The 22,970-nt window shown below is 39.2% G+C and overlaps 1 protein-coding gene across 2 annotated transcripts in view; it reads right to left on the bottom strand.

Moving 5' to 3' along the window:
- The window catches only part of LOC136864792 (cyclin-dependent kinase 12), a 461,166-nt gene that overhangs the window by 229,738 nt on the left and 208,458 nt on the right, over nt 1–22,970 (bottom strand). For both annotated transcript variants that reach the window (XM_067142182.2, XM_067142183.2), the window contains one exon: nt 14,004–14,167. In XM_067142182.2, the coding sequence (XP_066998283.2) occupies nt 14,004–14,167 (164 nt within the window). The remainder of the gene's footprint in view (nt 1–14,003; nt 14,168–22,970) is intronic.

Raw genomic sequence — 22,970 nt, 5'->3', positions numbered from 1 at the left:
AGAATGTAAATCTTTCCTCCATTGCAGAGCTGTTTGATGATGCTATGTAGTTACTGTAACCAGATTGGGTAATCAGATCAGATAGTAGTCTCTATCACCGAAAAATCCCCAGAAAACTCGTACATTCCTAACAGATTTCCTGAATTCGAAGTCGGTTAAGATATAGTCTATTATGGATCTGGTACCCCTAACCTCCCATGTGTAGCGGTGAATAGCCTTATGCTTGAAGAATGTATTTGTAACTGCTAAACCCATACTAGCACAGAAGTCCAGCAAACGCTTCCCATTCCCATTAGCTTCCATATCTTCCCCATATTTACCAATCACCTTTTTGTATCCTTCAGTTCTATTCCCAACTCTCGCATTGAAATCGCCCATTAACACTAATCTATCCTTGCTGTTGACCCTGCCCACGATGTCACTCAATGCTTCATAAAATTTGTCAACTTCATCCTCATCTGCACCCTCACATGGTGAATACACGGAGACAATTCTAGTCCAAATTCCTCCAACTGACAAATCTACCCACATCATTCGCTCATTTATGTGCCTAACAGAAACTATGTTGCGTGCAATGTTTGAAGTTAATAAGGACCTTTCCAATTTAGATCTTATTATAGCTGGTGACTTTAACTTGCCATTAATTACTGGTGAGCAAAGTAATCTTGTAAATTTTGGACCTACATATAGATCCTTAGCTGAGTTTATGTCACTCTATCAGTTGCACTTGGTCAATAATATTCTTAATGCAAATGGAAATACACTTGATCTTATTATTACAAATGTTAACACATTAACAGTATATAGAGATGAGTGCCCCTTAATTAAGGAGGATAGTTATCATCCTGCAATTGCAGTCACGCTACTATTAAACAGAGAGCGTAGCCATATTTCACAATAACCTGAACAACCTAAGCAGTTATTTGACTTTAGAAGGGCTAATTTCTTTCAAATGTATAAAATGTTGGAGCGAATGGATTGGTCTAGGATTGTAGAATTTACAGACGCAGACCAGGCTGTTGAGTATTTTTATGCTCAGGTACACTCTGTATTTTGTGAAACGGTACCAATGAAGAATTTTCACACAAAGAAAAAATATCCTCCATGGTTTACTAGAGACATAATAAACAACTTGAAACTGAAGGAAATCCACAGAAAACGAAGGAAACATTCAGGGTATAGTAGGGTAATATTTAACCAGTTAAGGAGAGAAACGAAACATATGATCAGTAAAGCATATAAGAATTATATTTCTAGACTTGAAGAGAATATCAAAAGTGATGTTAATTAGTTCTGGAGCTATATGAAATGCAAAAGAAATACCAAGGAGGGTCTGCAACAGGGCATGAAATTTAACAATATCTTATTAATAACAATAAAAGTATAGCTGATGGCTTTGCAACCTTTTTTGGATTGGTATATTCGAAACCTCCACCAACCTATGATATTCCTGATTCATCTAATGTATATGTTAATTATCCGTTATCTTTAGAATTAGTGGATGAAAAGGAATATATGTTAGCTATTAAAAAATTAAAACCTAAAAGGTCATGTGGTGTTGATGGAATACTGCCATACATACTGAAAGCATGTTCGAATGTGTTGGATTTCCCCTTACAAGCCTTATATAACATTGTGGTAAAAACGCAAACCTTTCCAAAAGTAAAGATAGCGAAAGTGCGTCCAGTTTTTAAATGTGGGGACAATAAAAATATTGAAAACTATCGCCCTGTTTGTATTTTGTGTGCACCGGTTAAAGTATTTGAGCAAATAATGTACACGCGTATATTTAATCATGTGAGGGTCGGTATACATATCAATCAGCATGGTTTTATGCCAGGTAGATCAACTATGACTAATCTATTAAAATGTATACAATATGCGTATGCCGTTTTGAATAATCAAGGACAGGGTGGCGTAATATACATAGATTTTTCCAAAGCCTTCGACAAATTAGATCACCGCATTTTAATGAAAAAACTGTCATGCTTTGGTCTGACCCCTCCTTGGTTAAAAGTGCTTGCATCTTAGTGTACGGAAACAATATGTTTACTATCATCAACGTGAGTCTTTCGCATACAATGTTACTTCTGGTGTACCACAAGGGTCAAACCTTGGCCCCTTATTATTTATTTTATATATTAATGATTTGCCCACTAGAATTAGGTTTTCTCAGTGTTTATTATATGCTGATTATGTCAAACTTTATAAAGAGATAAAAAATGTTGATGATATGTTGAAATTACAATATGATTTGGATTACTTATACACATGGAGTATTGAAAACTGTTTGCAACTTAATATAAATAAATGCTGTTTCCTTCAGATTTCAAATAAGAAAAATACATTGAATTATAAATATAAAATTAATAATGAAGAACTCAGAGTTGTTCACTCTGTTAATGACTTAGGGGTAATTGTTACAAGAAATTTATCTTTCAAGGAGCATATTAATACAATAGTTAATGATTCCTATAAGAAATTGGGTTTTATAATTAGAAATTCAAGAGATTTTTCTAACACGTATGCACTCACCTTATTATTCAATAGTATTGTCCGATCAAAACTTGAGTATTCATGTATAATTTGGTCTCCATGTTATAAATCTTATCAAAATCAAATTGAAAGGGTGCAGAAATGCTTTTTAAGATATATTTATTATAAAAAATATAAGATATTCCCCTTTAGAAATTATGTTCCATATGGATTTTTGTTGAATGAATTTAAATATGTATCGCTAGCCAGTAGGCGTGTAATAGCTCAACAAATTTATCTCTATAAGGTGGTTAATGCATTAATTGACGATAATAGTTCGCTCCACGAGTTATGCTTTAATGTTAGAAAAGGAAATTTAAGATTTTGGCCATTGTTTATTACTCCAGTCTCCAAATCTGTATTTTTTAAGAACCCTCCGTTTATCAATATGTGTGAAACATACAATAACTTAATAAGTATCATATAGATCTTTACTTTGCTTATGAATATGACACACATGGAAATATATTAAAATAATTTTTCTCGTTGAAGTGATTTGTTTATATGTATAATATTTACATGATTTTGTTACAACTTTTTTTGTTTGATTTATTAACAGGCTTCTGTATATGAAATATTGTTTCATCCATTTCATACAGAGCATTATCATCTCATTTACATAGCGTTTTCACATGTTCTCCTTTTTGGTATTTCTATGTTATTTGTTCCAATAATTTGTAAAAGCCACCTATAATTGGAGCGTGTCTCTGTTGGTGGCACATTTATTAAATAAATTAAATTAAATTAAATTCCTGATAAAGAGCCCTATCCCATAATCTGCCCTTCCCTTTCTAACACCCGTCAAGTACACTTTATAATCTCCTATCACTTCCTCGTTATCTCCCCTTAACCGAATATCACTTACTCCTAGCACATCCAGATGCATCCTCTTTGCTGACTCAGCCAGTTCTACTTTCTATCTTTTTAAGCCCCATTAATATTGATAGCTCCCCATCGAATTCCATTTCGTTCGCCAAGTTGTTTCCAAGGAGTCCCTCGCCTGTCAAATGGAAGTGGGACTCCGTTACTCCCATAAGTCCGAGGCTTGCTTAAAATGTTCTGAGCTCGGTAATTTTTTTATTTTATATAGTATTGACAAGGCGGACTTATACTATCTCCTGTTCTTCAGTGTAGTGAGACTAACACTGTAAGTAGTCAATACAGAACACCATAGGCCATTAATACGGTCAAATTTATAGATTTTTACAACTCAGCTAGGCGACAACTATGTATCATTGTGTGGATGAGTAGTGAAGTGGAATTAGAACAATTATTTGTCCTCCTTCAGTCTAGTTACCTTCCATTTTCTGCTGTTATCTTCAGAGTCTATATGTATAATTGTCTCTGCTTCCATTTCCTCCTCAGTGGCAGATGTGGAGGCTGAGCACTGTGTAAGTGGTGAGTTAACTAATCGTGAATAGTGGGCCTTCTTCTAGGTAGAGCTAGGTTCCCCAGAAAGGGATTGAGCAAGAGGGCATTGGAGCCTCTCGCTCTTGCCCACCATTTCTGGACTTTTTGGAGGAGAGCCGGCAGATAGCATGCCAGTCTTCTTCAGGGATTTGGCGACTCGTGATCGGGTTGGAGATTTCTTCTCCAATCATGCAAGGGAGCGCTTAGGTTTCCCCTTCTCCTTTGTGGTCTGGGGATTACAAGGAAGGCTGGGATTTTCTACCCCTAGTTCAGGAAGTCTTTCCCCCCACACCAGTGGGGAGGATTTCCCAGCCAACATCAGCAAATAAAACACTTGTTGGCTTCCCAGGAGGCACAGACACCTTGTGATCTACAAATTCTTTTATTATTGAGATTTATGGATGCTTGCTATGTACTGGTGTTGGGTACAAAACTCTGTGGGGAGATCCGTATTTGTGTAACCTTTTCAGCGAAGGAGATGCAGAATTCCACAGCAGCTATGGATTTGAATTTTCTCTGGACGTCTGGATAAGAAAGCTTATGCAGTTTTCATTTACTGGATCATCATCTACCCCCTGAATGTGCGATATTTCTCAGATATTGGAACATGCACACCTGGGCAGTTGATATACACACGTGGTGATGTGCACTCAACACCAGCGTGTTCACATTTTCCACACATCTTTTCTTCAAAACTTGACAGCACAATAAAGTGTGGCCAAATTTCTGGCAGTTATGACACCTCATTTGAGCTCGTATGTACAGACATACCTCTTTAACCTTCTCACAATGGTAATGCCCTGACATGTGAGGTTTCTTATCATGTCATCAGAAGCCTTAACCAAACCCATGTGAAATATAACTCCCTTGGAGGAGTTCAGAGATTTGTGCTTATCGATGTTAACTTCCACCTTACTGAACAAATTGACTTAGCTATATTTGTCTTGATTAGTATGGATTCATTATGAAGCTCACGCATCTGACTTCACCATAAACAATTGCATTACTATTGCATTACAATTCTACTGTATTATTGATTAAGAAAGGACTCTCATCCAAGAAACTCTTTCCATAGACCCTAGAAGCAACCAGGAAAAGATATAGCTATTTGTCACTTTCATAATCGACAGGTACTGGATTATACCTCTTTCTTTTCTTTACTTATAAAGGCACTGTTTCAAGGGTGGCATCGTTTATTGAAAAATTAAAAACAGAAGTTTCCATTTCTGGTCCCACAAGAAATTAGAGAAATAAAAGGTCAGCCTTCAGTAGAACCCCACACGCCAAGGTAAGGCTTAATACTCCAGAGGGCTAAAGTAGCCATTCATCACCTCGCTGCGACCTGAAACTTGTGATTGGAGGAGGATGAAATCATCACACACAAGCACTTGCACAGAGAAAGAAAAACATACTATTTGAGGCAGAGAGGCTGGCTACACAGTCAGAGAAATTAAATTTAAGGGGGTTAGGATAGAGAAGGAAGAAACAGAAATGAAGGAAAAAGAGCACAGAGACCTCTCAAGCAACTTGGGGGATACCTTGTTAGTCTGGCTCTAGCCTGATGCAAATCCAGCATGGATAACCCTGAGCTGGCACAGCCCGCAGGATCAACAAGCACACAAGCCCTCACATCAACATCAAGGCCATGGTTCCCTAGAGGGTGGTGGTAACTATTGCGAAGTCTGTCTGTAGATGGACAGGGGTAGAAAATTTCCAGGATGGGGAAATTAGACAGAAGTACATGGATATCATTAGTTAAAAGTTCCAAAGAATAGACAGTCAGCAGGTTCAGGATACAAAAAGTGAATGGATGGCATACCGGGATGCTGAAATAGAAAAGAAGGGAATGCCAAAGTACATATATGTGCAAAGATAGGAATGATGGAGTCAGGGCCAGGTTGTAAATGTAAAAAGTAGCAGTGGTAGTATCAAAAATGGCTTCAAATAATAACTGATGAACAGTCACTAAAAAAAAAAAAAGAGCACATGGTGATGTATAAGTTCCTCAGAGGTATACTTTTCTCAGGAACTACTGAATCTATAGTTACGTTTGTTGTGAGTATCCACAGGGATGTTAATTATATTTTGGTATCAATTAAAAATGAATTTGATAAAATATTATATGTAAAGAATGTACAATACCACATGTCTGTTTTTTTTCTTTTCTAGTGAATATACATAGGGAACTGAACATTGGTGAAAGAAACAGAGCGAATCAAATTACTGTGGAGTCCAAGAAGAACATTTCAGTAATAATCGGGATAGGTTGGTCAAGCTAGAGGGAAACTTTCCTGGACTTTAAGAGTGAATCTTAGATAGGGAGATAAAGGGAAAATTAATAGTGTTTTGGGTAAATCAGATGGACTCACTGAAGATCCTACGTAATCACTGTATACAGTAGGTGGTGGTAATTAATTGTGTATCTTCTCAGCATGATGGAAAATCTTTCTGCTGAAGTCCTAAATAATGAAGTTCATGGGGAGGCAAACTACGATGGCAGTGAAATTATACTTGAGGGAGTGGAGAGGACAGTAAATAAACTACACTGTTATAAAGCAACACGAATAGATTAAATTATACCTGAAATGGTGAAATACACTGGGAAGAAAGGGATGAAATGGCTTCGCAGAGTAACAGGATTAGCATGGAATGTCTGTAAGCTACGTTCAGATTCCATTGATCTATGTACCAAGCAAGATGTTTACAGTCATTTTGGAAAGGAGGATGCAATCAATGGTGGAGAGTAAGTTGGATGAAAGCGAGTGTGGTTTCACTCTGCAGAACAAGATTTTTCAACATTTTTGGTATGCATGAAGTAAATGAAAAATACTACGGGGGAATAGATAATTATGCTTATGTTTCATGCATCTAGACAAGACATACAAAAGGGTACTAAGGGAAAAGTAATTAGCCATACCAGGGGATTATGAGATTACTAGTAGATTATTACATGCAATTGAAGGCATTTAGGTTGATAATCTGCCCGCAGTGAGAACTGAAGGTAGAATGCGTTCTTGGTTCAAAGCAGTTACAGGGCCTACACAAGGCTGTAATCCTTCACCTTTGCTTCAGTATACATGGAACATTTATGGAAATGTATAAAATGGCAGGGAGGGATTCAGTTGGGTGGAAATGTTGGCAGACTGTTGAAAGCCAGCAATCTAATATCTTGAAGCTTGAAAAGAAGTGCAGTATGTATGATATAAAAATTAGCACTCCCAAAACTAAATAAAGTGATGTCAGTAGGGAAGAAACATACAAAGACTAAATGCCACACTGAAGGGAATATGAAACTGGAACAGATGGATCTATTCAAGGATTCTGAATGTGTATTCTCTCAGGATGGTAGTATACTCAGTGAAATTGTATCAATGGACAACAAAGCTAATGCAATAAGTTTGCAGTTGTGATTAACAGTGATCTGTAAGGAAAAAGAAAAAAAAAAAAATCCTCAGAAGAAACTATATTTACTCTGTTTACTCTATACTCTGTTTTCAGACCTACCTTACTACATGACAGCGAAAGCTGGGTAGACTAGAGATTTCATATTCATACGTTAAAAGTGACAGATATGAAACTGGCATGAATGATCGTTGGTAGTAAAATAATAATAATAATAATAATAATAATAATAATAATAATAATAATAATAATAATAATAATAATAATAATAATAAATAATAATCAGAAATCAGAAGAAACACAGAAGAAATTCTTCGAAGTTCGCAAGCATGTATCCAAGATTTTAAGACAAAATAAACGGAAATACGTCAATGTCCAACTGAAGTCAATTGAAGACAACTTCAAAAATTACAATACACACGATTTCTACAAGACCTTTGCGAACCAAATTAAAGGATATTCCCCACAGAACCTTTGCTTTCGGAAGCACGATGGTAAACTAGCCTTGACAAATAAGGAAAACTGCCAAGAATTAGCTACACATTTTTCACAGCTTTTAAATTGTCCAGAACCCAAAAAGAGATTCGCGAAAGTACAGCCAGAAATCATACCGGAAAATTCGTCACCACCAACTCAAGAAGAAATTTATTCACATATCAAGAAACTTAAAGACAACAAAGCATCAGGGGAAGACGGAATTGTAGCTGAACTTCTGAAAAATTTAGGCCCAAATTCACTCAGAGAAATTACACAAATAATCCAAAACATTTGGCAAACCGAAAAGCTCCTGGATGACTGGAAGATTGCTCTAATCCATCCACTACATAAAAAAGGCAGCAAGTTAGACGTAAACAATTACAGAGGAATCTCACTTGTATCAGTCACATACAAAATACTATCAGCCTGTCTCTTGCATAGAACACAACAACAATTAGAACCCAAATTATCAGAATTTCAAGCAGGATTCAGACCAAACAGGTCATGCCCAGAACAAATTTTCAACCTCAAAACCATACTTAAACTACGAGCCCTCAGACAAAAGCCTACAGTATGCACATTTGTAGATTTCAAAAAGGCATATGATTCGATAGACAGACCCTCACTATTCCAAATTCTAGAAGAGAGAGGACTAGATCCCAAAACCCTAGAACTCATAAGACAAACACTAACGGGCACAAAATCTAAAGTGAAATTTATGGGAGAAATTTCGGAACCCTTCGACATTCAAACAGGTGTGAGACAAGGTGATGGACTCTCTCCTATTCTGTTCAACGTCGTCCTAGACAAGGTTATGGAAGAATGGGAGAAGGAACTCAAGAAACGTGAATCTTGGAAACCGATCCGAATGGGCTTTCCCAAAAACAACCTCTACGTACCATACCTTGCATTTGCGGATGATCTGGCGATTTTAACAGAGGATGAGGAAACTGCCATCAAGCAGCTTGAGATACTTAAGGAATCTGCAGAAAAAGTGGGACTACAGATTTCATTTGAGAAAACTAAATTCTTCTGTTCAAAGACAGATATCACGAGCCTGAGAACAAAATATGGTAAAATCGACCGGGTCTCGTACTTTAAATACCTCGGAGAATTCATCGAACCGACAGGCCTTGAGAAGATCTCGCAGCAAAACCGTCTCCAAAAAGTCAAGAAGGCATTAGGGTTAGTTCAAGACATCTACAATAAAAAATGCATGTCAAGACAGACAAAAATTCGGCATTACAACACAGTCATAAAACCAACAGTCCTTTACGCAAGTGAAACATTGTCACTTAACAGTAAACAAGATTTAGAAGAAATAAAAAAGCAAGAGAGGAAGATCATCAGGAAAATCCTAGGAGCAAGATATACCCAAGATGGTTACAGGCTACAATCAATCAAAACAACAGAAAAAGTTTCAAACATTGAAATTGACATAAAGAAAAGACGAATGAAATTCTTTGGACACCTCACAAGATTACCAGAAAATCGACTGTCAAAAAGAATATTAAATTATGTTAGCTCACTTAAGAATTCAACACCTTGGCTGGACGAACTTCGAAAGGACCTCAAAAACGCAAACATATGTGCAACAGACATTTTAGAAAGAGACACCTTCAGACACAAAGTCAACAAGTGGGAAGTTACACCAGAGCAACCAAAGCAAAAACAGTGCAGACCGAAATGGTCGGAAGAACGTAAACAAGCCTTCTCAGAGAGAATGAAAGCCTATTGGAAGAACAAGAAGAACCCAAAGAAAGCTTGATTGAGTTGTTTGCTTAACGTCTTCCATTATTGGGAGAATACGCTAATAATAATAATAATAATAATAATAATAATAATAATAATAATAATAATAATAATAATAATAATATATGTTATGGTTTTTGGGGATGCCAGAGTGCCAGAATTTTGTCCAGCAGGAGTTGTTTTACGTGCCAGTAAATGTACAGACATGAGGCTGACATATTTGAGCACCTTCAAATACCACCGGACTGAGCAGGATCGAACCTGCCAAATTGGACTCAGCGCCCAGCTGGTACTAACAAGTGGGAGCAATGATGGGAGGGTACTCAATATTAGGAGATAAAGGCTAAGTTAGGAATAAACACAATGGATGAAGCATTATGTATAAACTGGCTTTGGTGATGCAGTCACGTGAGGTATACAAGAAGGATAGGATGTTTAGGAGAATAATTGACTCAGTCATAGAGGGCAAGAAAAGTACAGGGAGACTAAGGCGATGACGGTCAGACACTGTTTTTTATTATTTAATGATAAGGGGTGAGGAATTAAATGAGGTCACACAGCTAGTTGCAAATCAAGAATTGTGGTGGTGCTTAGTTAATTCACAAACACTTTCTCCCTGAATGCTGAAAGGTATAACAGGCTGTAATGAAAATACACTCATGTTCACAAAAAACAGAACGGCCTGAAAGGAAGTTCATATTCACATGTCATGTTCATTAGTATGTTCTGCAGAAACAATTAGCATTTCAGTCACCGAAGTGCAGCATGTGTCCTGTTGCCTAGTAGGCACTGGGTCCTGCATGGGCATTGATAACTTGTTCCATGCGCATATGCGTGATGGCATCGATGCGTATACGGCGCGAATGGCATCCTGGGGTATAGCCATCCTTGCTGCATTTACCTGGTTCCACAGTTCATCTTCGGTGGTTGGCATTGGGTGACATCACCACACCCATCGTTTCACCATATTACACACATTTTCGATTGACTACAAGTCCGGTGATCGGGCAGGCCAGGGCAACAGTCTGACATCCCGTGACAACAAAAAGGCACTTGTTCATGCAGCAACATTTGGTTGTGCATTGTCCTGCTGAAATATGGCGTATGGGGTATCGTGCAGAAAGGGTACGGCTATGGGTCGCAGGGTGTCATTCACGTAAGTCAAACTGGTCACAGTGCCCTGGACATGCACCAACTGTGATTTGTGGTTGTATCCAATAGCAACCGACACCATAAGGCCTTGAGTTGGCGCTGTATGTCTTGTGCGAATGCAGTCAACGTGATGCCTCTCCCCCTGCTGCGGCGAACCGAAATGTGGCCATCATTTTCAACCAAACAGAATCTGGATTCGTCCGAAAACTCTATCTGCTACCATTCCTGTCCCCAGTGACGTCGTTCCATACACCATTCCAGTCTAGCATGGTTATGCACATTAGTCAAAGGTAGGTGATGTGCCGGTAACCCAGACCATATTAAATGGTGACAGACTGTCACTCCTTTTTTTTTTTTTTTTTTTTTTTTTTTGGTAGTTGCTTTACAATACCAATATAAATGGTCCGTTATTGGACATTATAAAATTTCCAGCTAACTCATTCTTGGTTGCCAGCGTTTCACCCCAGTGTGCTAGGCTGGGCTCATCAGTTGGTACCTAGCACACCTACCAAGACGCTGGCTAGTGCATACCGTGGAGGCCACTGCGTAGGCTAATTGTAACCATCGGCAGTGCCAATGCACTATGACAGACTTTGTCTCATTACCAAAAATTGATGCCTGCTTGGCCATCAGATGATATAGATGTTGATTCCCATAGGGAATCTGAAATATTTCCCTATGGGAATCAACATCTATAGTTGCTTTACGTCGCACCGACACAGATAGGTCTTATGGCGACGATGGGATAGTGAAGGTCTAGGAGTGGGAAGGAAACAGCCGTGGCCTTAATTAATGTACAGCCCCAGCATTTGCCTGGTGTGAAAATGGGAAACCACGGAAAACCATTTTCAGGGCTGCCGACAGTGGGGTTCGAACTTACTATCTCCCGATTACTGGATACTGGCCGCACTTAAGCGACTGCAGCTATCGAGCTCGGTACTGTCACTCCTGATAGTGTACAATGTGTCATACTGTTCCACAGTTCTGCCAGAGCAGATCTCGTGCAAAGCCATTCGGATTGGGTGTTGATCTTCTCGGGGGGGGGGGAGTATAGGTGGTACGACCAGACCCATCTCGTCATATTCTACGGCCTACTGTGAATCATTCTGCACACACCCATTGCACTGCCGACACACTTCGTCCCACACGAGCAGCAATTTCCCAGATGGATGCATCGCGTTCTTTCATGCCAATAATAATAATAATAATAATAAATTCGTGTGGCTATTTCTAGCCGAGTGCAGCCCTTGTAAGGCAGACCCTCCGATGAGGGTGGGCGGCATCTGCCATGTGTAGGTAACTGTGTGTTATTGTGGTGGAGGATAGTGTTATGTGTGGTGTGCGAGTTGCAGGGATGTTGGGGACAGCACAAACACCCAGTCCCCGGGCCACTGGAATTAACCAATGAGGGTTAAAATCCCTGACCCGGCCAGGAATCGAACCCGGGACCCTCTGAACCGAAGTCTAGTACGCTGACCATTCAGCCAACGAGTCGGACTTTCATGCCAATAATGTGCCCTCTTTCAAAATCACTCATTTCTCGCATACGTCTGCGAGGCATCCTGCACACGTGCTCACGTCACACTGATCCATTACCTTTGGTTTATGGCGACAACAAGAGCCACAGGCACATTGTACCAGTTGGTGGTGGTGCGCCGAGATATCGATGGGGACCTTGAACCTGAAGGCCGACATGGTTCAAATGCTAATCATTTCTTCAGAACATACTAATGCACATGACCTGCGAATAGCAACTTCCTATCTCTAGTCTTTCAACGTGTTCTGGTTTTTATGAACATGAGTGTATATGTATGTATGTATGTATGTATGTATGTATGTATGTATGTATGTATGTATGTATGTATGTATGTATGTATGTATGTATAATGAGTAACCTGTGAACATCAACATATCTAGGATAAAAAACATGAGTCTCTAGACCAATGTCCATCAACTGGCTGACGTGTGACATAGGAGAGCCAGTGTGATGTAAGAGCACAGAGTGGTCAGGCGCTTCAGTCGTAGAGTGGGACGAAGGGACTACCTCGCTTTGCAGTAGACACATGCTGTGCCATACACAGTGGTGTTAGTGGTGGTACAGTACAGAATTCCTCATTGGCTAGAATTAAACATTCCTTCATGAATTCACCATCACTGAATGATTTAAGTTTTCTTGCAATTAAATATGACATTTTAAAACTCAATTGAACGGCTGAATCACTGGCTGAATGCTCGACAGGGTTATTTAATTTATCTTTTAATTCTGCAATTACATGTACCCATTCTTCATCTTGTTACTGATCATAATCTCTAGCATTACACAAACTGTACTGGCATTGTAAATTATATCCTTTTACATGCCGTAGCTCTTTTCAAAAAACGAAACATTTAGCTGCAGCATTCCTATCATTTTCAACAAATAAATATAGATCTTGCCATAAAGATAAAAAGATCGGACAAACAGATAGCTCTTCGCACTGTGATGTGTTCAGTTCATCCATGTTTATGTAGTGTCCTGTACCATTACTGCCTACTAAAAAGCGAGGCAGTCCCGTCATCCCACTCCACGACGGAAGTGCCTAACTACTCCGCGCTCACACATCAGCCAGTTGGTGGACACTGCACTAGACAGGCCATGCATGACTTAAAGAGCAAAGGCTGGTTGAAGGGATTGTATACAGGCAGAATGCTTAACTGGCAAGAATTTGGACTCTTCACACATGTGTAAAAATATTTAAATTGTACTCTCCATTATGACCAATTTACTGCTGAGGTATATCCAACCACACAACATCTTTTCTGAAATGGTGATGGTGTATTACAAGAGGATACCATAGGAAACATGTAATAAAAGTATGGTTTGAGAAACATAGTTCTGACATCTGGATTATTCACTGGACTCTGAACTTATCAAACATCATCACAGAATATTTAAAGTAGGCCTACATCATAATAGCACATCAGACATCTGTATTCACCACTTACCTCAACACCTGTATTGAAACTATATTACACACTGATTGATTGGCCATACCTGCTCAGTAAAATAAAAATGAAATAAAAGATATAATAAACAGTTCTTGTGCGATAAACAAAAGGAGCACCTATAAATTCATTCAGAAAGAATTCAGTGAATGGAAAAGGACGAGTGCACCAAGTGATTTATGCATACAGTTTGAAATTCAATATATTGCTGATTTTAATTTGTAAAGACAGTCAAGACAGGATAAATGGCTCAAGAATATAATAAAACTAATGTTCAATATTAATCATACCTTGCGAAAGTCAAGGGCATCTTCTTTGTCTGTTACAATCTCTCGAAGGTTTACAATATTCTTGTGGTTTAGCTGTCGTAGGATCTTAATTTCACGAACAGCTGTTATAGGGAAACCTTCCTTCTCATTCTCCAAACGAACTTTCTTCAGAGCCACAAAATCACCTGTGTTAAAATAATTTAATTGTAAGAACAGTGGGTTAAAGCATTAATGTTTAATAATAATATGTATTAAATGTTCTCCAATAATGATGTCAATTACACAGTAACAATAAAAATCAAAAGTGACTGACAGGAACTTTACTAGGGTTTTTATCACAAGTTACCTCACTGGACGACTTTCAACCAATTTTATTTGAAATTAGCCCTGAAATGGTGAAGCATAATGGAAAGGCAGGGATGAAATGGATTCAGAGAATAGTAAGGTTAGCATGGAGTGTTGGTGTGGGTTACTGTAGTCATGTCCTAGTTCGTGAACCATGGGCAATGGCTGAGTGGCCTAGTAAGTGGTCCCGAGAGTCGGGATACCAGTTGCTTTGGAATGGGAGTGGGCATCTCAGACCATATTCTGAGTCATGGCACTCTTTGTGCTCAGACAGCTAGGACTATACAATCCACCGTGGTCCCTAACCCATTAGAGGAGATCCTCATTTGGACTATGTGCAAGCAGGTTGCGTCCTGCTTTATGAATATACCAAGCTCAGAACATTTTAAGAAAGCCTTGCACCTATGGGAGTAACGGAGTCCCACTCCCATTTGACAGGCGAGAGACTCCTTGGAAACAACTTGGCTAACGAAGTGGAATTCGAAGGGGAGCTATCAATATTAATGGGGCTTATGAAAGAAAGAAAGTAGAACTGGCTGAGTCAGCAAAGAGGATGTCTGGATGTACTAGGAGTAAGTGATATTCCGGTAAGGGGAGATAACGAGAAAGAGATAGGAGATTATAAAGTGTACTTGACGGGTGTTAGAAACGGAAGGGCAGAGTATGAGGTAGGGCTGTTCACCAGGTATACCATTGCACACAATATAGTTTCTGTTAGGTATGTAAATGAGCGAATGATGTGGGTAGATTTGGCAGTTGGAGGAATTAGGACGAGAATTGTGTCCGTGTATTCACCATGGGAGGGTACAGATGAGGATGAAGTTGACAAGTTTTATGAAGCATTGGGTGACATCATAGTCAGGGTCACTAGCAAGGATAGGCTAGTGCTAATGGGCAATTTCAGTCCGAGAGTTGGAAATAGAACTGAAGGATACAAAAAGGTGATTGGTAAATGTGGGGAAGATATGGAAGCTAATGGGAATGGGAAGCGCTTGCTGGAATTCTGTGCTAGTATGGGTTTAGCAGTTACGAATACATTCTTCAAGCAGGGAACTGTTGCTGAGATGCGTGGAAGTAGGAGGAAGGGAAAAGGTAGGAAAGGGAAATGTAGAGTAGAGGATAGGAAAAGACAGGTGGAACGGGGTCATGGGAAGGAGAAAAGGGAGGAGGAAGTAGCTTCTGCAGCTATCAGGAAAGATAGGGCTGACCAGGAGGGGAGGGGATCAAATGAGGTGGGTAGGGTTGAGGCTCTGGTCATGGGGGATTCCATCGTTAGACACGTGGGGAAAGTGTGTGGAGGAAAGGGAACCAGGGTAGAATGTTATCCAGGAATTAGGTTGAGGCAGATGTTGAGGAAAGTAGAAGAGAGGGAAGAGGGGAAGGAGAAGGTGGTAGTGTTTCACGTTGGTACCAACAACGTAAGGCAAGCTGATATAAGTACCAACATAGTTGGAGATGTGTGGGATCTGGTAAATGCAGCACGGGTGAAGTTTAAGAAAGCGGAGATTGTTATTAGTGGAATACTGTGTAGGAGGGATACTGACTGGAGGGTGATTGGGGATTTAAATGAGACTATGGAGTGGGTATGTGGGAAACTGGGAGTGAAATTTCTAGATCCTAATGGGTGGGTAGCAGAAAGGGATCTGCGCTCGGATGGCCTTCATTTAAACCGCAGTGGTACGTATAAGTTAGGAAATTTGTTTGGAAGGGTAATAGGGAGGTACATTCAGGGAAACGGGATGGCCTAGGGAGCGGTGATAAGGGAACAGGGAACTGGAAATCAAGTAGGGATGACATAAAATTGTTAGTGTTGAACTGTAGAAGTATTGTAAAGAAAGGAATAGAATTAAGTAATTTAATAGATATATATTTACCAGATATTGTAATAGGAGTTGAATCATGGCTGAGAAATGATATAATGGATGCAGAAATTTTCTCACGGCACTGGAGTGTGTATCGTAGAGATAGGATAGGAAAGGTGGGAGGGGGAGTTTTCATTCTGGTGAAAGAAGAATTTGTAAGCTACGAAAAAGTTAAAGATGAGACACATGAAATTCTAGGTGTAAGGCTCATTTCTAAAGATAATAGGCAACTTGATATATTTGGAGTGTACAGATCGGGAAAGGGTAGCACTGATGCGGATTCGGAATTATTTGATAGGATAGTCAGCTATGTGGGAAACGACATGGAAAGAAATGTGATTGTAGCGGGAGATCTGAATTTGCCAGATGTCAATTGGGAAGGAAATGCGAACGACAGGAAGCATGACCAACAAATGGCAAATAAGTTAATATGGGAAGGACAGCTGATTCAGAAAGTGATGGAACCAACCAGAGGGAAAAATATTTTGGATGTGGTGCTGATAAAACCAGATGAGCTCTATAGGGAAACTGAAGTAATAGATGGTATTAGTGATCATGAAGCTGTTTTTGTGGTAGTTAAAAATAAATGTGATAGAAAGGAAGGTCTTAAACGTAGGACTGTTAGGCAGTACCATATGGCTGATAAAGCAGGTATGAGGCAGTTTCTAAAAAGAAACTATGATCGGTGGAAAACGGTAAATAAAAATGTAAACAGACTCTGGGATGGGTTTAAAGAAATTGTTGAGGAATGCGAAAACAGGTTTGTACCTTTAAGGGTGGTAAGGAATGGTAAAGACCCACCTTATTATAATAGAGAAATAAAGAGACTAAGAAGGAGGTGCAGACTGGAAAGAAATAGAGTTAGAAATGGCTGTGGAAGTAAGGAGAAATTGAAGGAACTTACTAGAAAATTGAATCTAGCAAAGAAGGCAGCTAAGGATAACATGATGGCAAGCATAATTGGCAGTCATACAAATTTTAGTGAAAAATGGAAGGGTATGTACAGGTATTTTAAGGCAGAAACAGGTTCCAAGAAGGACATTCCAGGAATAATTAATGAACAAGGGGAGTGTGTATGTGAGGATCTTCAAAAGGCAGAAGTATTCAGTCAGCAGTATGTAAAGATTGTTGGTTACAAGGATAATGTCGAGATAGAGGAAGAGACTAAGGCCAAAGGAGTAATAAAATTTACGTATGATAACAATGACATTTACAATAAGATACAAAAGTTGAAAACTAGAAAAGCGGCTGGAATTGATCAGATTTCTGGGGATATACTAAAGACAATGGGTTGGGATATAGTACCATATCTGAAGTACTTATTTGATTATTGTTTGGCCGAAGGAGCTATACCAGATGAATGGAGAGTTGCTATAGTAGCCCCTGTGTATAAAGGAAAGGGTGATAGACATAAAGCTGAAAATTACAGGCCAGTAAGTTTGACATGCATTGTATGTAAGCTTTGGGAAGGCATTCTTTCTGATTATATTAGACATGTTTGTGAAATTAATAACTGGTTCGATAGAAGGCAATTCGGTTTTAGGAAAGGTTATTCCACTGAAGCTCAACTTGTAGGATTCCAGCAAGATATAGCAGATATCTTGGATTCTGGAGGTCAAATGGACTGTATCGCGATTGACATGTCTAAAGCATTTGATAGGGTGGATCATGGGAGACTACTGGCAAAAATGAGTGCAATTGGACTAGACAAAAGAGTGACTGAATGGGTTGCTATATTTCTAGAAAATAGATCTCAGAGAGTTAGAGTAGGTGAAGCTTTGTCTGACCCTGTAATAGTTGAGAGGGGAGTTCCTCAGGGCAGTGTTATCGGACCTTTATGTTTTCTTATATATATAAATGATATGAGTAAAGGAGTGGAATCGGAGGTAAGGCTTTTTGCGGATGATGTTATTCTCTATAGAGTGATAAATAAGTTACAAGATTGTGAGCAACTGCAACGTGACCTCGAAAATATTGTGAGATGGACAGCAGGCAATGGTATGTTGATAAACGGGGCTAAAAGTCAGGTTGTGAGTTTTACAAATAGGAAAAGTCCTCTCAGTTTTAATTACTGCGTTGATGGGGTGAAAGTTCCTTTTGGGGATCATTGTAAGTATCTAGGTGTTAATATAAGGAAAGATCTTCACTGGGGTAATCACATAAATGGGATTGTAAATAATGGGTACCGATCTCTGCACATGGTTATGAGGGTGTTTAGGGGTTGTAGTAAGGATGTAAAGGAGAGTGCATATAAGTCTCTGGTAAGACCCCAACTAGAGTATGGTTCCAGTGTATGGGACCCTCACCAGGATTACCTGATTCAAGAACTGGAAAAAATCCAAAGAAAAGCAGCTCGATTTGTTCTGGGTGATTTCCGACAAAAGAGTAGCGTTACAAAAATGTTGCAATGTTTGGGTTGGGAAGAATTGAGAGAAAGAAGAAGAGCTGCTCGACTAAGTGGTATGTTCCGAGCTGTCAGCGGAGAGATGGCGTGGAATGACATTAGTAGACGAATAGGTTTGAATGGCGTCTATAAAAGTAGGAAAGATCACAATATGAAGATAAAGTTGGAATTCAAGAGGACAAACTGGGGCAAATATTCATTTATAGGAAGGGGAGTTAGGGATTGGAATAACTTACCAAGGGAGATGTTCAATAAATTTCCAATTTCTTTGAAATCATTTCGGAAAAGGCTAGGAAAGCAACAGATAGGGAATCTGCCACCTGGGCGACTGCCCTAAATGCAGATCAGTATTGATTGATTGATTGATTGATAAGGCTATTTACCACTACACATGGGAGGCTAGGGGTACCAGATCCATCATAGACTATATCTTAACCGACTTCAAATTCAGGAAGTCTGTTAGGAATGTACGAGTTTCCTGATTATTTTTTTCCGATGATACAGGCCACTACCTGATCTGTAGTGAACTAAGTATCTCTAGGCCAAGGATACAGAAAGTGAAATCTGTCTGCAAACGAATAAGGGTAGATTATCTCCATGATGAGGAAATTAGACAGAAGTACATGGATATGGTTAGTGAGAAGTTTCTGTTACAAGTGAACTATGTAGTGTGAGTGGAATGTATTTTTTTTTTTTTAAAGACTTTATTGGCGAAGTACTATATAATGTTTTATTTATTATGACCTAACCTGTACTGTTATTTGTAGAGCATAAGATAATGTAATGACCTAACCTGTACTGTGTAAGATTGGTGACGTGCATTTGTAAATAGTAGAATTCTGTTCTATAGTTCCTGGAAAGATCCAGAAAGTTTCATAACTTTTGTACAAGGTGTGTTACTTTGTTTGTAGTGTATTCTAGAAAATATTTCTGACTGTTCTGGAAATACAACATTCGCGATCAGGCGTATTCTAGAATGTTAGTCAAAGTTTGCGATCGAAAGTAAGGTTGTGATTGGTGAGTCTAGGTGGCGATAGGGAACTCGTGCAAGCTGATTGGCTGCCTCCAAGGCCGGAATTTCCTATATATAGTGAGCGAGGCAGTGTTCGAATTAATTCTGTATCCTGAAATCTGTCGGTCTTGGTCTATCTGTCTGTGAGCAGCCTATCTGGTTGACGTCCCCCGGTTTCCGGGATGGCACTCTCCTCGGGTAAGCACTCTTGAATTCCGTTCCTGCTAAAATTTCCGTAATGTTCCGATTTGCTTTTCATACAGGAGTCCGCCCTAACCTCGCCTAGATTCACCAAATTAGTTACTTATGACGCCTTAGTTTTTCAGCTGGGCTTACCTGTTCGTTTCCGAGGCATTCCCATTTCTTGTTTCACTAAAATATGTAGAATGTAGTTTAATATTATTTCCCTTGGGGTGTGCCTCTGGCAGTTCTGAATCACTTTAGGTACGCTAAGTTTTGGATAACCTTTTTCACATCACTGTATATTGCATTGTACAACTGCATTGGTAAATAGATGTATAGTTGATTTGAAATTTGAATTTACACTGCTACGAAATAAGCTATGTATATCACTGAACTTATAGCTCGTAACTTCGAATTGTATGTGAAATGTATTTGTAAAATTATTTGGTAAATAATATTCTTCAAATCTAAGGATCACTGCCATTTATTTCGGAATCCGCTATCTAAGCCATGTCCATGCCTTTGGTAGGTTCCCAGCCCTTTTCATCTTCCCGGTTTGTTGTTCACTAGTTGGGCCTACTGATATTTACGTACATGTTTTGTTGGAGATCCGCGTAATGCCAGCTACTGTTTTTCCAAGTCTGTAGTGTTTTCTTATATTGTGTATTGTGCTCTTACCTTCCCTTTTTAACTGTGTTTGTGCCTTGTTTGGTGTTACCACTGTAGTAGAGGCATCAGTTTCGAACAGTAGACAGTAAGCAGGTTTAGTATATAGAAAGAGAATGGGTGGCATACAGGGATGCTGTAGTAGAAACAGCAAGGGAAAGCCTAGAAACAACTGTGTGTAAAGATGGGAAAGAGCAAACATCTTGGTGGAATGATGAAGTGAGAGCAGCTTGTAAACGTAAAAGAAGGCTTATCAGAAATGGCTCCAAACAAAGGCCTATGCAGACAGGGAATTGTACGTAGATGAAAGAAACAGAGCGAAACAAATTGTTGTTGAATCCAAAAATAAGTCATGGGAAGATTTTGTTACTAATCTGAAAAGGCTAGGTCAAGCAGCAGGGAAACCTTTCTGGACAGTAATAAAAATCTTAGGGAGGGAGGGAAAAAGGAAATGAACAGTGTTTTGGGTAATTCAGGTGAACTCATAATAGATCCCAGGGAATCACTGGAGAGGTAGAGGGAATATTTTGAACATCTTCTCAACGTAAAAGGAAATCATCCTGGTGGTGTTGCGAACAGCCAAGCTCATGGGGAGGAGGAAAATGATGTTGGTGAAATTATGCTTGAGGAAGTGAAAAGGATGGTAAACTAACACCATTGTCATAAAGCAGCAGGAACAGATGAAATTAGACCTGAAATGGTGAAGTATAGTGGGAAGGCAGAGATGAAATGGCTTCATAGAGTAGTAAGATTAGCATGGAGTGTCGGTAAGGTACCTTCAGATTGGACAAAAGCAGTAACTAAAACCTATCTATAAGCAAGGGAACAGGAAGGACTGCAACAACTATCGATGTATCTCATTGATTAGTATACCAGAAAAAATATTCACTGGCATCTTGGAAGGGAGGGTGGATGAGTGGTTGAGAAGAAGTTGGATGAAAACCAGTGTGGTTTCAGATCACGGGATCAGATTTTCAGTATGTGCCAGGTAATTGAAAAATGCTACCAGAGGAATAGACAGCTGTGTTTATGTTTCGTAGATCTAGAGAAAGCATATGATAGAGTACTGAGGGAAAAGATGTTCGCCATACTGGGGGACTATGGAATTAAAGGTAGATTATTAAAATCAATCAAAAGCATTTCTGTTGACAATTGGGCTTCAGTGAGAATTGATGGTAGAATGAGTTCTTGGTTCAGGGTACTTACGGGGTTAGACAAGGCTGTAATATTTCACCTTTGCTGTTTGTAGTTTATATGGATCATCTGCTGAAAGGTATAAAGTGGCAGGGAGGGATTCAGTTAGGTGGAAATGTAATAAGCAGTCTGGCCTATGCTGACGACTTGGTCTTAATGGCAGATTGTGCCGAAAGCCTGCAATCTAATTAATATCCTGGAACTTGAAAATAGGTGCAATGAGTATGGTATGAGAATTAGCCTTTCGAAGACTAAATTGATGTCAGTAGGTAAGAAATTCAACAGAACTGAATGTCAGATTGGTGATACAAAGCTGGAACAGGTAGATAATTTCAAGTATTTAGGCTGTGTGTTCTCCCAGGATGGTAATATAGTAAGTGAGATTGAATCAAGGTGTAGTAAAGGTAATGCAGTGAGCTCGCAGTTGTGATAAAGAGTATTCTGTAAGAAGGAAGTCAGCTCCCAGACGAAACTGTCTTTACATCGGTTTATTTTCAGACCAACTTTGCTTTACGGGAGCGAAGGCTGGGTGGACTCGCGATATCTTATTCATAAGTATAAGTAACAGACATGAAAGTAGTGAGAATGATTGCTGGTAAAAACAGGTAGGAACAATGGCAGGAGGTACTCGGAAAGAGGAGATGAAGGGTAAGTTAGGAATGAACTCAATGGATGAAGCTGTATGCATAAACCGGCTTCGGTGGTGCGGTCATGTGAAGCGAATGGAGGAGGATATGTTACCTAGGAGAATAATGGACTTTGTTATGGAGGGTAAGAGAAGTAGAGGGAGACCAAGATGATGATGCTTAGACTCAGTTTCTAACGATTTAAAGATGAGAGGTATAGAACTAAACAAGACCACAGCATTAGTTGACAATAGAGGATTGTGGCGACGTTTAGTAAATTCACAGAGACTTGCAGACTGAACACTGGAAGGCATAACTGTCTATAGTGATAATGTATGTATGTATGTATGTATGTATGTATGTATGTATGTATGTATGTATGTATGTATGTTCAGGAACTGACTCCTAGGACAGGAAAATTCAAGTGTCTTATGTCCGCCATAAATATTACAGTTAGGTGATTTTGTATGATTGTAATATGAACTGAATTGTGTTTGTTCGCCGAGAATATTGGCACTTTAAAGGAAAGTGCGTTTATACTTCTGTACTGTTGTAGAGTGTCGTGGCTGTATCCTTTAGATCAATCATTATCAATCAATCACTACTGATCTGCATTTAGGGCAGTCGCCTAGGTGGCAGATTCCCTATCTGTTGTTTCCCTAGCCTTTTCTTAAATAATCTCAAAGAAATTGGAAA

Source organism: Anabrus simplex, chromosome 2, assembly GCF_040414725.1.
Source record: "Anabrus simplex isolate iqAnaSimp1 chromosome 2, ASM4041472v1, whole genome shotgun sequence".
In the NCBI taxonomy this organism is placed as follows: domain Eukaryota; kingdom Metazoa; phylum Arthropoda; class Insecta; order Orthoptera; family Tettigoniidae; genus Anabrus; species Anabrus simplex.
The sequence above is the reverse complement of the archived record's forward strand: the minus strand, read 5'-3'. Positions and strand labels throughout refer to the sequence as shown.